General features: G+C 34.7%; 1 protein-coding gene across 4 annotated transcripts; it reads left to right on the forward strand.

Annotated features, from left to right (window-relative positions):
* The first annotated feature begins 721 nt into the window (after window positions 1–721).
* On the forward strand, window positions 722–15,551 carry LOC105836033 (la-related protein Larp4B). 4 transcript variants are annotated; one of them, XM_036294182.1, is made up of 10 exons: window positions 722–825; window positions 3,446–3,836; window positions 5,828–6,077; window positions 6,645–6,785; window positions 7,005–7,226; window positions 8,744–8,883; window positions 8,988–10,115; window positions 12,454–12,730; window positions 13,474–13,577; window positions 14,516–15,551. In XM_036294182.1, exons 2-9 carry the CDS (start codon window positions 3,457–3,459, stop codon window positions 13,567–13,569), a joined length of 2,634 nt encoding a protein of 877 aa, XP_036150075.1. In that variant the 5' UTR covers window positions 722–825; window positions 3,446–3,456; the 3' UTR covers window positions 13,570–13,577; window positions 14,516–15,551. The 4 variants fall into 4 exon arrangements, with proteins under 4 accessions (XP_036150075.1, XP_036150073.1, XP_036150074.1 ...); XM_036294180.1 differs by lacking the exon at window positions 722–825 and adding an exon at window positions 1,306–1,613; XM_036294181.1 differs by lacking the exon at window positions 722–825 and adding an exon at window positions 1,306–1,604.

A 15,551-nucleotide genomic window follows, 5' to 3' on the forward strand; every position in this document is an offset into this window, starting at 1 on the left:
TCGGTCAATCACAGAAATTATCTTACTCTTACTTCTTACCCCATGCTTACTCCAGGGGCTTGATTCTTGAATTTATTCGCAAGAAAACGTATGCGCAAATACCCGCTTTAACAGAAAAGTTGCAAGTTTATTGGTTAAAAGCCATACGATAGCCAATAAATTTTCAACTTTTCTGTAAGAACAAAATTTGACCCCCCAGGGGCTCGATTCTTGAATTCATTTGCAAGAGAAACGTATTCGCAAATTCTGTTCTTACAGAAAAGTTGAAAATTTATTGGCTATCGTATGACTTTTAACCAATAAACTTGCAACTTTTCTGTTAAAGCGGGTATTTGCGCATACGTTTTCTTGCGAATAAATTCAAGAATCGAGCCCCTGGCCTTACTGAACGCTCACTGATCCGCTTCGTCTGCTGAACGCGCTTATTGTTGCTTATTGTTTCATTTTTAACTTGAAAAAATTCAAATATTGAACTTTCGTCAAGCGTTGTCGATTCAATAGAATTTCTTTCCTAAATCTTTCAAAAAAAGAATAACATAAGTATAACTTATCTTTATTTTTATGTTTGCATTTAAAAATTTAAATATCGAATTTTTATTAGGTGTCATTTTGACAAACTTTTGTGATGTTTTTCCATGAAAAATTTGCGCGCACATTCGAGAATTGCAAATTCGAAAGTGGCGCGCGCGACGGAAAGCTCGCGCGCGCCCCCCGCGTGTCGGCGCACTACCGGGCCCCAGAATGCATCGCGCGCCACGGCATGTGCCTTTCCGCCATTTTGTAGTTTGCTCGAGCGACCGTGTTGAGTTCGATTCTTCCACCTCGGTAAGGAAACATCGTCGTGCGAAACGGCCGTGCATTGATCCGCTCGGCGCGCTAAGCCGCGGCACGCACAGGGCGACTCGTCACGTGCGTGTCGTACGACGTCGCCTATTCCTCGTGCAAGGAACGCTGCGAATTCCGTCGCCGCCTGTCGCTCGCCTCGCGCGCGGGGGGCCCCAGCCGTGCCAGTCGTCTCGTGTCGTTCCATTTCGTGTCGTGCCGTGTCTTGTCGTGTTGCTGTTGTTGCGTTGCGTATTTCGTTGCGCGCACGCGAGCGTGTACGTATACGTACGTGCATGCGTGCGTGCGTGCGAGCGAGCGAGCGAGCGAGCGAATGATCGAGCTCTAGTTAGCCTCATCATCATCATCATCGACGTCGACGTCGTCGTCGTCGATCATCGAGGACACGGAAACTATATTCGTAAAATGTGCACGCGAGACGCCCCGCGCGCAGCGCGATGAGCTGAGAGCGAGCGAGTGAGCAAACGAGCGAGCGAGCGAGCAAGCAAGTGCCCCCGAGAGCTCTCTAGTCGAGAAACCGATCTGCACGAGGCCATTCGAAAGATAGGAGAGAGCAAGCGAGCGAACGAGAGAGAGAGAAAGAGCGCGCGAGTGAGCGAACGGACGGACGAACGAGCGAACGAACGCACGTACGGACGGACGGACGGACGTACGAACGAACGAACGAACTGACGGACGGACGGACGGACGGACGGGCAAGGCATCTCGTAGCGCTAGATTCAGAGCACATGGGATCATCCGGGCTCGTCTCGAGATGAACGGTGATTTCGGTAAAACGACCATCCATCCCATTCGTCATCAAAGCGTCATCACGCAACCACCATGCGACACCATCATCTTCGTCTTCGTCATCGTCATCATTATTATTATCATTATCATTATCATTATCATTATCATCATTATCATTATCATCATCATCATCCATCATCATCATCATCATCTTCATCATCATTGGTGTGCACGCGCTACTCGTGGTGGTAGTATCGGGGGAGTGTGTAGTTCTTGTCATCGCCGCCTCCTTTCATCGTGTCTTGTGTCTCCGCGCCGCAAAAGATCGAGAGGCATGTCGTTATCGTCTCCGTTTTCGTCCACGTTGTCGCAGTCATCATCGTTCGTCATACCTTGTCCGTGTGCGTCGTCGTCGTAGTCGTCGTAGTCATCGTAGTCTTCATCGTCGTCGTCGTCGTCGTCGTCCTCCTCCTCGTGTTTGTCCTTGTGACCACGTCGTCGCGGTCGGTGCGCCACGTCCGCGTTCTGTCGGGCGGGGAGGGGGGGGGGGTGAGAGAAAGAGAGTGTGTGTGAGAGTGTCGTGTCCACGACCGCGCGCGCGCTATATTTGGCCGATAACGCGCCGCGTCGCGCCAAACATATTGCGCGTCCTTCCGCGCGGGGATCCCCGCTTGGCGCGCCGCGGGCCGCCCCGGGCGGCCGTCGTCGTGGCACGCAGCCCGACGCCCCGGTGCCGCAGATCACCTGAGGTGCCTTTGCACCCGTGTCACCACGTCGACCTCGGCCGTACGTCGCACCGCGCCGAGCGAAATTCGCCACCTCTTGGCAGTTTTTGGTCTCCTACGTTGCACGTGCGGAGCCTCCTCGACGTAGATTCTCTCATGTCCCATGCATTTTGTGAATTTGTAGTGATCGGTCGCAGCACACCCAGGCTCCGAGTCAGAAGGATCATCTCTCTCGATCATGTTTCATTCTGTTTTATTCTATGGGACACTGTTGTCACTGTCATGATAGTTGATGGGGCTAAAGATTGTCAATGTTGTTTGGGGCTTCCCAGCTTAACACACAAATTGATCGGTAATGTCCATTTGTGCTAGTGTAGAACCCAACTTTGATCTCAACTTGATTTTTTTAGAACTAGAAAAAATTAAGAAGTAAGCTGAGATTGACGTTAATCTACATTTGTAAAAAATGGCATAATTGTACCATTTATATGCATCATAAAAATATGTGTCGAGTATTGTGTGTTCTATCATAGAATCTCGATAGAATCTAACCAGAAATATTCTCAAGTTTTGGCATGACTTCTTGGTATATATCTTTACAGTTATTAGGAATTAAATGTCAATCTGTTTTTAATTAGTACGTTAAATCACAAGTATAAATGTGCAAGAAGGTCATATTATGTAATAACTAGCCATATTTAATATATTAACTGCGAGATTTAACTCATGTCCAGACTAGGTTAGAATTATAGACACGTACATTTCTGAAATTTAGTCAATTTTTATATACTATTTTGAAAAATCTGACAAATCGGATAATAGAATTTTGTATTCAAAATAAATTTGAAGCTGTTTTATAAAATATCTGATTGCATCTGCAAGTTTATTACAGCAGCAAACTATATTTTTAACATAATTGGTCAAGTTAAACTGAGATCAAAGTTTATTTGCACGAGTGGAAATAAGCGTTAGTAATTTACTTGTGCTTAAATTGTTTCAGACAGCACTGACAATCCTGTTTATTTCTATCAATGCATATAGAATCTTAATCTTGATTTAAGTTTTTTTTAAATCTTAGTCACATACTTTGATATAACAGCAAAGCAAGAATAATAGATGGGATTTACAAGTTATTTTTTCGTTTGCAGGGTACGTTTACATGAATGGGGACATCGGGAAGCTGCCACCAGGGGCGGTCTACCCAGCCACCCCTGAACCACTGGGTCCACAGGTTGCTGCAGGTGCAGTTGCAGGTGGCAGTGTGCCTAATATAGACTACGGAGTCATGAACGGCGCGCCGACGAGCGGTGGCGAGTTGATTCTTGACGCCGGCGTCGGCAGCCTGGAGCCATCGCCCCAACACGCTGTAAGCATGCACGGAGGCGCTGTCGGCTACAGCCCGGTGGACGTTGCCGCGTTGAGCGACGCTTCTGCCGCCCCGCCATCCGTGCCGCCAATGACAGACCTCAATGTCCCTGGCATACCTCTGGAGCAACTTAAACAGTTGCTCTCTTCGCAACTCGAGTACTATTTCTCCAGGTAAAAATTAAGATATTGCTCCGCAATTTGGAAATCCTTGCCGTGTTTGCAGTTGCATGATAAATTGTACGGTGATTTTGCAAATGCATATATTTGCATCGATTATGATCTGTAGGTTTTTATTGTTACGTGTGATTGTAATATGAAAACTGGGTTACAAGATTATAAACTTTACTACTAAGAAAATCAGAGAAAACTTGGAATTTTCAAGGATTTTTTTTTATCCATGAAAAGAATTTTCACAGAATTTTATTGAAATTCTAGGAAATTTTTTGGAATTTTATATATTTGAATTACATTTTCTTCTAACAAAATTTTTTTTATTATTTTTTTCTAATTTTTTATCATATGAAATATCAACAATTGAATAACACTAAATATAACATATACAGCTATGTACATTTATCATCAGTTTTTATTAAAAAATCATTGATAATAAAAGAATACATTGTTTTAAATTGACATTATGTATTTAATCATGTTTTATATTCTGTACTTTTAGCTTAGATTTAGATCATTGAAGACAAATTGTTACGTGCCATTTAGATTACATTATTTCTTTCTAGTATTTTTCCAAGTTCAATATTTAAAATTCAAGTAATTGGTCTTGATAATTGCATGATTAAAGGTTATTAAAAGGCATAATAAAATAAATTTATTATAAAGGTGTATTAAAAAATTCTCTAATCTTACATGGAATTTTAAATTAAATTATTGAAAAAGGGAATTTCTTAAAGAATTGTGTGTGTGTGGAGTAAATACTTAAAGAAATGGTAACATATTTGAATCTTTAAATTTTTAGATTTTTAGCTATCTTTTACTATTATCTCTTACCATTTACATTAATAAATTAATTAGATATATTTACAATTATTATGATTTGCCATGGTTTCTTCTTATCGATAATTTTGTCATCATCATGCCTAGAAAATCCGGAAATTTGAATAAATAACATCTGTTTCGCTTTCAACCTTTAAGATGATCGATCTCTTATAAATACAGTATGTATATAAACAAGAAATAAGATTGCGATTAAACCTGAAATATATTAATTTAAGTATTAAATATTAATAAGATATAAGTTGACCACTTTCACACAGCCATGTGTTATTTGAGTTTACATATATTTTCTTTAATTTTTCTTGTTTCCTCAAAAATTGATTTTTGATCACACGTATTTTGTTATTTTATTTATATAATTATTTTTTATTTTTTAAAGTAAAAAACTATATCGCTAATTTCAAACTTAGAGTATATTCAATAGCTATATTTTTAGCTAGAGAGGGAAAAATAAGAAAAGAATTTAGTGGGATTTTAGAATTAAATTAATTTTAATTTGAAATTATTAATTTTAATCTAATTTTAATCTTAAAATTATTTTAAGATAACTGAGATAAAATAACTTAAATTACTTTAATAATTAAAAAATGCATATATGTACATGTATATGAAGATTTAAGTACTTAAGGATTTTTAATATTTAAGAATTTAAATCCTTTAAATTTAATCTTTTAAATAATAAATTTCTAAAGTTAAATAATTTATAAATCATATATACATATATATAATATGTATGTATAAATTTTTACTTTAATGTTTCTAAATTTGTATTTATGTGTGTATGTGATTTAAAAAAATATATTTAAATATATCAAATAAAAACTATGAATTGTAAAAATAAAAAATTTTACGAAAATTATTTCATGAAATTATTTATACAGTAGTAGTATAGTTTTTTTTTTCCCCAAAACAAATAACTCAAAATTATTAATATAAAACTTAATTTTTTATGATATATTTCATTACATCATGTATAATTTCATCTAATTCGGATAATAAAAAATAATTTTCTAAACATTTTTGTTCAAAAGTACATTAATTAGGTGCATATCTCCTTGTCATGAAATATGCAATTAACATGCACATTGCATAAGCACATGCATATACAACAAAATATGATAATATGAATAATGTGATGCTTGTCTTTTTAGGGAGAATTTAGCCAACGATACCTATTTGTTGTCACAAATGGATAATGATCAGTACGTGCCGATATGGACAGTAGCGAATTTTAACCAAGTAAAAAAACTTACAAAAGATATTAAACTTATAACAGAGGTGCTGCGGGAATCTCCCAATGTTCAAGTTGATGAGGAGGGACAGAAAGTCAGGCCCAATCACAAACGATGTATTGTGATACTTCGCGAGATACCAGACAGCACTCCGCTAGAAGATGTAAAGGTTTGTTCTACAGAAAAATGACATTTTTGTTTTGATATCTTTATTTTTCAAATGTTAAACATTAAAATGAAATTATATAATAAACAGACAAATCATTTATAAGAAGAAATTATGTTTAGTTTTATTTTAAAAAGTTATTTTTATTTCATAATAATTTGTATGAGTTGACAGGAAAAAATACAAGATAAAAAATATGTTTAAATCTATAATTAGAATTTTTAAATGTTATTATTTAAACAGTTATAGTGCTTTTTTGACGACTATTACAATATTAATTAAAGATATATTTTGTTAAGATTTAATATTATATTCTTTAAAGATAAAATTTATACATAAGTGAAATTATTATTTCATATATAAGCAAGAATACAATTTTTTTATTTTAATAGATAATATAATTTCTTGTTTAATTTCGTGTTTGACAAATATAATTTTTTGATTATATATAAAACAATGTTAAATAGAATAAATTAATTTTAAGTTTATGCTAATGTTTTACTGTGTAATATCTATTTTATGTAAATAATGTTTTGAAAAAGTTTTTAATATTTTGATCCTTTATTGTAGAATTTATTTTCTGGAGAAGGATGCCCGAGAATTATCTCGTGCGAGTTTGCTCACAATAGTTCGTGGTACGTGACGTTCGAATCCGACGAGGATGCTCAAAAGGCCTACCGGTTTTTACGTGAAGAAGTTCGGGAATTTCAGGTAAGTCAGTAATCAAAGCTGTAATTTCATTAGAATAATTGGTAATGGAGAGAGTAACGAAGTAAATATTTATTGATATTTTGATAATTTATTAAGTTTATGTAGCTATATTTAACTTTAGTTATTATAGGTATAATTGGATGTTTATTATTGTAGCTAATATTGTAGGTAATAGCTGTGGATCCAAATTTTGATATTTATTTTGTTTGTCGAATCCAGGGAAAGCCGATAATGGCGAGAATCAAAGCTAAACCAATGAACAGGCTACCGATACCGACCGTGGCCAGTGTAAGTGGTATAAAAAATGGCTACAGAACTCCACCCCCTCCTCCTGTCTATGATCCAAGCAGTTACACGGCCGGACAGCAACGTTTTCTCTATACCAATGGCACGACTATGCCTCAGACGACTATACCGGCGTATGCGAATCAGGTTGTTTATGTAAGTTACAAATTTTTTGCGCAATAATCCTATGCGCAAGCTCTTATTATTTTGAATAATTCATATTTTCTATGTACACTGTAAAAATCTAAAACTATAAAAATAAAATTATATAATGAATATGTGTAAAAATTATACAGATTATATTGGATATATAAAATTTTATATGTTTTTATCTTTATTAAGCAGATATCTTTATTAGAGAAAGAAAATTACAATAATAATAGCATCCTATAAATTTCATGTAGATATATACAGTCTTGTAATATTATAACAATGTAAACGATGTAAATATTATAACGAATTAATTTAATAATATATATTTTTATGATATATCATATAATTATATATATATATATATATATATATATATATATATATATATATATATATATATAATTATACATCTTTAAGGTAAATGTTCCAGTGACCGAACATGTTTCTATACCTGAAAACTTATATGAGTATTATTATCAATTTTAAAGGTGTTTTTTTTTTTTAATAATATTAACATTTAATAGTATATATCTTTAAATACTTTAAGGTATTTACACTGGAACCCCGCGTTAGCGTACTCCGCGTTAGCGGAAACTATCCCCTCCATATGCACTCGGCCCACATGAGTAGCGTGTGTGGGGGATAGCAATGAGCAATGCAGTCGCGTATTTCACGGAGTGAGAGTGAAACCAAGCAATAGGAGATAACCCCGCGTTAGCGGACCAAAGCCCCGAACAGTCCGTTAACGCGGGGTTCCAGTGTATAGAGGTACAAAGAAGGTTATTTAAAATATTTTAAAAATTAAAATTTTAAACAAGAATAAATTTGTTATACAACTATAATTTATATTTTGGATAAAACATGTAATCAAGATAATACTTTCGTATATATTTATGAATAATAAATATTTAGAAGAAGTACTTGAGGGGCAGATAAGCGTTTTAGATTGTTCAGATTGGTTAATTTAGATGCTTTACCAGTATTTACTATTTTTGAAATTTAATTATATTATATATTTTTGTATATTAATAATATCATTTTAAATTTCCTATTTTAATTATATAATTAGATTATTTTTTATCGCAAATTTTTGTAAAAAATCAATTGTAGTTTTACATTTTTACATAACACAGTTATTTGTTTGATTATTAGGACATTTACCTTAATAGTATATCTCAAAGTTCACTGCACAGTCATTGAATAATCATCGGTAAATGAAAAATGTTTTAAAATATTAAATTATTTTTTAGAAATATTCAAAACATTAAAATATTTTAAAAAATACTTCAATAAGATTTTAAAATAATGCAAATTAATATTTTTAGATTTAATTTTTATACGGATTTGATTAAAATATAATTTTTTACTTAAAATGTAATTATATTGAGTTGTTTTTATTTGTTTATTAATTGATTCAAATTTTTTATGTGTTAATTAAGCGGCTTGATAATATTCTCCATGTATTTTTTTGCAATGTAAGCAGAGGTTTTTATAAAAATATTTCTTTATTTTTCTTTTAGCAGCCATTCTATCCGGCCGGTATGATGCCTTGGGGACCAACTAGTCCCTATTTCGAGGTGTCCAACGTTTTTACGATGAACGGAATCACGCCGCACAATACGTTCACGCGTTCAAATCCGAGATATACTCCTCGACATAGGTACAGATCTACACTTTCATCATTTCTCTAGATATCAGATATCTTTTTGAATGGATACCTCAGCATCTAAAAATATTTCCTTTTTTTTCTTTATATATATCCAGAAATAGACAAAGAAATGGTTCCGATCGAAACTGCTTAATAGACCCGGCCAATCCTAGCAACAACAGTAATAATCATCATCACCATCACCACCATCACCACCACCATCATCATCAATCGTCGTCTATGCCGGCGCTGAGTAATCGAAGCTCTCATCCTTCTGTGACTGGCGGCGGCGGTGGCGGCGGCAGCAGTGGTGGTGGTGGCGGTAACAATAGCAACAGCGTGTCCTTGAGCTGCTCCACATCCACTTACCACGCTTCGAGTTTGCCACCCTCGAAATCGCCCTTATCTTTGTCCTCTTCTTCCTATCAGTCCGGCACAAAGTTCCATTCATCGTCGTCCGCCGTATCGTCAGTTGACCACGCAAAAGGAGCCTCTTCCACGTTGTCCTCCGCGCAGGACCAGGACGCAACGGCGGCGGTCGAACCTACTTCTACAACCTCCTCCTCGGTGCCTCCTTCGTTCGCACGCCATCGTATCCATCGCAGGACCAAAGATCAGGACACGAAGGTGGGCACTGGGAACAGCCATTCGCTGTCGGCGATCAAGGAATCCTTGCCGACGAGCGGTGGTGGTGGCGGCGGCAGCAATAGCAACTGCGGCGGCAGTGGCGGCAGCCGTAGCAGCGGCGTGCAGTTTGACCTTGAGGCGGCCGCTTTTCCACCCCTGCCTGGCCTTGATCCCGATCACGGCAAAACGTCGACGGACGTGGCCAGCGCTGGCGGCGTCAGTGGCACAGAGTCCTCGTCGCAGAATCGATTGTCTGACGTTGTCAAGGGTACCGCCAAGCTCAAGACCGTCATCAAAGACAAAGAGAGCCAGCCGCAGCAATCTCAATCGCAACAACAATTGCAGCAGCAGCCTGCGGCGCCTGCATCTGCGCCAACGGCGATAGCGGTCGTGAGCACCGCCAGTAGATCCGCTAGTCCTGGAGCGAGCATCGGAGCAGCATCGGAGACGCAGGGAAACGTTGCTACCATGACGACGAGCTCTGCGAACGCCACGACGCATCATATCCTTAACTCGCCGACGGCCAGCAGCAACGAGAACACGTCATCGCCGACGTCGTCGGCCGACGTTGCCGCGCTCAGTACCGTCGCGCTCACTCCCCCGTCATCTCCTGATAAGTGAGTGGGATTTTTTAAATTATACACTTTTATTCGATGTAGCGGTGTTTAACGGGTCGCAGAGAGTTGCGTTGCGACTCGTAAATTTAACTCTCACCGAAGATAATGAACCACTTGCCATTCTGCGTTGGACATGCGTTGTGTTATGAATTTTTTAGGAAAAGGAAAGGGTAGATCTATTTGTAGCGGATCATTGATGCACTTTTATCTGCAGACGTAACATAATTTTTAAAATTAAGCAATGCGTGCTCGCACGCACGCGCGCACACACTTGGGGAGAGAGAGAGAGGGGGGAGAGGAGGGGGGGTCTTGGTTCTTAAATCGCTAACCCTTTACAAAACCGTTTTTTTTTATTTTATTCATTTTAGTTTTATCTTTTTTTAAACTAATTCTTTATTTTTTGCATGCGGAATGTTTTTTTTAATTATGTACGTGAGGTTTTACAAAAAACGATTTATATTGTATTGCCGCATTTTTGTGTACGAAAATTACGTTTATTATGTACATTATTTTCTTATTAAATAATAAGTCTTGACGTATCCAAAGATTTAAAAAAAGAAAAATGTAAAGATTACAGCAATACGTAATGGTCTTGATAGAAGGACAAGTCGGGACAAATCGGAAAAATCTGAAATTTTTAGAAAATTTATTTTTTATTCTTAAAAATCATGAATTTTTATGGGATTTTATTGATATTTAGGGATAATTTTTTGAGAGACTTTTTAAATATAAATTTTATCTTTTTTTTTATGAAATTGTTTCTTTGATTATTTTTTCGTGATACAAAATTGATTAACAATAAATATGGCATGTACATCCACGGACATTTTTTAAATCCTTTCATGCCTAGTGGTACATATATGTATCAGTACTTAAAAAATTTATATTTTTTATAAAAATAAATATAACGACTTTTCCTTGGTCTCATTTTTTAAAGAGAAAGAGTAGCACTCTCCACAAAAATCAACACTTGTGAATTTCATCCTTTGATCTGCATACCTCGTTAAATATTTATAAAATGAGATAAAAATGAAAAATACATATATCTTTCATAAAATTAAAAAATTCTTTCTAGGCTTACTTTGAAGGTCAACGTAAGAGCTATTTGAAAAAAAAATCAATTTCAAAATGGACTCAATATGGCGTAATATCAAAATGATAAATTTTATTATAATCACATGTTAGTTGGTATATATGTATGTTTTTCAGGTTTCTGAGATGATGACTCTGCAATAAAAATTCCAAAATTATAAATAGCGGACTAAAATGTTATCTTAGTTATATAAACATAATTAATTTTTGTTAGATTTGAGTAAAACTTATTTTCTAGAAGTTTTTTAAGTTGCTGACGACTATGAATCTGAAATTTTAAATTTAAGGTGTCAGATTTAAAGTAGTTAATAAAAAATATATAATAGTCTTATGGTCTGTTCTTTCTACCTGCACTGTTGCACTGGTGCAATAAGTTAAAATGAGAAAAAATATACTTGTCTTACTTTAACTTATTGCACCAGTACAACAGTGCAGCTAGAAAGAACAGACCATTAATCAATTCTATTCACATTTCGTGGAATTTTTTGAAGCATGGAATGGAACAGAATGCAACCACATATGTTGTGCATGAACAAACCGTTCTTTGTTTTCCATTGATTAAGCATAAATGGCACCGTAGTTTGCTGATAAGAAAATACCTATAGAAACAACTGATATTTCTAATCAGCGATTCTCTAGAATACAAGTTTTATTCAAATTAAAAAACAAATTTACATTTTGATCTGCCATATTATGTCATTTTAAATTAAAAAATTTTGACTGCAGATTAATAATTAGCGACCTCAAAAATCTTTAGTAAGACATGAGTTAAATACAAATTGTTCCTAGAAAAGTCAGGCCCTAAAAGGTTAACTGGCAGATTCTCTGATCTTATCTGGAATTTTGAATAAAATTCAAAAAAATTATGGAATTTTTAAATAAAATTTGAATGAACATCTCTACCTTGTATAATTTAAATCTCGAAGTATGCGCACTTCTAAAAGCTTTTTAAAGTCTCGCCATATATGTCGAAGAATGACTAAAAATATTTTTACAGAAATTCAATACTGACAGTATTAAATTGGCCAATGGTTAATTACTTATTTTGAGTAGTAAAGTACTATTTTGAATATTAAAGGGTCTATTTAATACTACGATTAAATTTCTGTAAGGGTATGGAAATATCTATTCATGAGAATCTTAGGGATCCATGCGAGAATATCTCTACAGATCCTAGTCTTGGGATAATTATATAAAGTAAGCATGTAATTATACTTTTATTATTGAGAATGCAAATCGCTGACAGATCTATAAAGACTGATGACTCGAATATGGTGAACGGTGTGGACGACGCTGTAGTTGCGAATACACACCTGCTGGCAGCGGCCATGTCGGCGATAACGACGGCTACGGCGACGATGATAACGGCAACGACGACGTCGACGTCGTCAGCCGCGACGACCACGGACGACGTCGAGACGGTGACCAGGTGTGACTGTAACAATGTCGTCGTCGTCCCACCTCCTACTGCCTCTTCACAAAACTCCCAATCGCAAACTGGAGTAGCCTCTGCCTTCCCTATAGTAAGTATCTCACTATCCCTCGAAAGAGAATTTAATTTGTTGCAAATTGAAAATATACTTTAGAAAAACTTCAAAAATGTGAAAGAATTTGAGCATAAAATCGAGAATATAGTTATGTTAAAAGATAAGATTACTGCACGAGTCATTGAACAAATAAAAACAATATAATTACATTTCCATAAAATATTTTAATTTTTGTATAAAAATTAGTTATAAAAATTAAATTTAAAAAATATTAATTTGCAATTTATTATTCTGAAGTCTTATTTTTTTGTTAGTCATTTACTGATTGTTTAATGTTTAATAACTGATTCAGTGATTTTATATCTTTTAGAAGAAAGGTATAAAAATTCTATGATGTAAAGAAACAAAAGACATAAAGATGGAAAAACAAATAGAAATGAATGTTTAAGATCTTTCTAAAATAAAATTAAAGAATCTAAAATCTTATATCTAGAAATCTATATATATTATACATCTATATATACGAATATAAAAGTAGATTCTGAATTTATTAAATTAAGATAAAAAATTCTAATTAAGTAAATAATTACAGATTTGTACTTTTTTTAATTAGAAGTACAAATCTTAAAATATGTTTCTCAAATTTGATTTATGTTTTAATTTCTTTCTATAAAATTTTATATAGATTTTTACGTCATATCTATGTCCGATTTTTGTATTTTGCAGAGTATTGAATATTTTTAAATATTGCAAACTAATGAATATTTTGTTTTTTGTAGGATCTTACGAGGCCAAGCTATGCCCAAGTAGCGCAACATTGCCGTGAGCTACCTTGTACAAAACACAAAACAGATGAAAGGGATAGAAATGTTTAAAACTGCACGTAAGTATTCTCTTTTCTTTTAAAAACAATTTTTCCATAAATTCTCTCAATTAAAGAAACTATGCACGCGGAAAGAAACGTTAATAAGTTTAATTTTGTGAATAATTTGCAAATGTGTGTTAGTTTTTGCGAGAGAATCTAAAAAATATCTTTAAATAAGGCAATTAAGCTGAATAAGGTTTATTAAATTATTTTATTTTTTAAGAAATTTTAACAGATTCTTTTCTAAATCAAATTTTATAAACTTTATATTTGATAAAATAAAAAAAATTAATTTTCTTTTGTATTACTAAATAATTTGTCAAATTTTATTAAATAGAATGTTTTAAATTTTATTACAAAAAAACCTATTAAGTAGAATTAAAAAGTAAAGTAAATTAATTAAGCCTTATATTATTAAAAAGTTTTTTTATTAAAAGTTTATTTTCAAAACTATATTATAGTTTTTAAAATTTTATTATTGAAAATTATGAAATGTAGATTAAAAACTGAAATAAAATAAATTGGATCTTATTCAATTCAAGTATCTTATTAGTGTTTCATAATATTTATTTTTATATTAAGAATTTATTAAGATTATATACATTAAAAAAATCGAAAATTAATTAGAGAATTTTAAAAGAATAAAGAAAGCAGTTAAACATCTTGCAGAAAATATCAATTTTTTTAAAATAATCTACATGTATAGCAGTTTGCACATTTAAAGAAATCTTTTTATAAGAATACATTTTTTATTACCATTCTATATATTCTCAGATCCTTAAAATATGTGCCCCGGATCATTGGATTTTTGAAAATCCTTACGCATATTAAGATACTTTCCCAAATCCACGAAATGAACCAATCCTCTACGTAAGATAATCTGCTGAGAATATCGAAAGTATCATTTTTCCATAAAAAGAAGATATGTATATTATGTTCCTCTGTATGCCATGAAGGTGACGACAGAAGGAAAGACACCTTGAGCGGCGGAAGCAGCTTAGGTATAACGAAGCAAGAAGCCAAAATCTACACGGATTACCGCGCGTCAACGGGGTAATTAAACGATAATTAGCTGTGCTATATGTGCTATGACGTCATCGCCATCCTCTCGAGTCATCGGATTGGATCGAGAATCAGGATATCGAGCTCGCCGCTGCTTTTATCTACCTATCTCTATCTCCCCCCTCCCTACCCCAGTACTCCCTTCTCAGACCGACGCCGTCACGTGCTGCAGGCATGAGGAAGAGAGAACTTTTTACATTGTACAGTGACGTCTCGCCTAAGATCAACGATCGATCGATCGACGAATCGATCAAGAGAGAAAGAGAGAGAGAGAGGAAGAAAATGAATGAGTGATAGTGTGTGTGTGTGAAAATGTATAAAACTCGCCGCGCACTATTGTAGGCGTTACTATTACAGGGTGATCGGAGAGTCCCGCGAGGCAAGTTTGTTGCCGCGGTTTGATGATGTTGATGATTTTCATCGATATACTCGTTTAATCGATCAACAATTGTGTTTTATTCGCTTTATTGCAATTTTTGAAATGCAATAATTGGATTACTGTTTATTCGCGATTGGAGGATTTCTTGAAAAATTTAGAAATTTGTTCTAGGATTTAAGAAATCGATGATCTAAACAATGCGCGTTGAATGGACAAAAAAAATCCAACTTGGTAGCCTGGCGACTCGAAGTAAATAACGCTCCGGTCGTCAGGTCGCTAACGAAATAATTATTATGCTGGCAAAAAGAGATTGACAAGAGGAGCAATCGGGGGATCGGAAGCAAATTTAGTGTCTGAGATTTTATACCGCGTATTTAACAAAACCAATTGAGGTTTGCATCGAAAAGAGATTTAATATTTTAATTGAATAAATTTTGATTTCTCAATCTTATACGCTCTTGAAATATCTCGGATTTCCTGATTCTTTCTTGCGATTTTCCGCTTCTCGAGCTGCTTTTCGAGTTTTTATTACTGATTTTTACTCTTACAAG

This window comes from Monomorium pharaonis, chromosome 11 (assembly GCF_013373865.1).
Source record: "Monomorium pharaonis isolate MP-MQ-018 chromosome 11, ASM1337386v2, whole genome shotgun sequence".
NCBI classification, from domain to species: Eukaryota; Metazoa; Arthropoda; class Insecta; order Hymenoptera; family Formicidae; genus Monomorium; species Monomorium pharaonis.

Bases quoted from the DNA above. Each gene is read 5' to 3' on its own strand.
- LOC105836033 (XM_036294179.1), top strand. From the start codon at position 2,454: ATGTCCCATGCATTTTGTGAATTTGTAGTGATCGGTCGCAGCACACCC. The intron at 3,837-5,827 runs GTAAAAATTAAG...TTGTCTTTTTAG, and splicing joins CTCGAGTACTATTTCTCCAG to GGAGAATTTAGCCAACGATA. The intron at 6,786-7,004 runs GTAAGTCAGTAA...TGTCGAATCCAG, and splicing joins AAGAAGTTCGGGAATTTCAG to GGAAAGCCGATAATGGCGAG.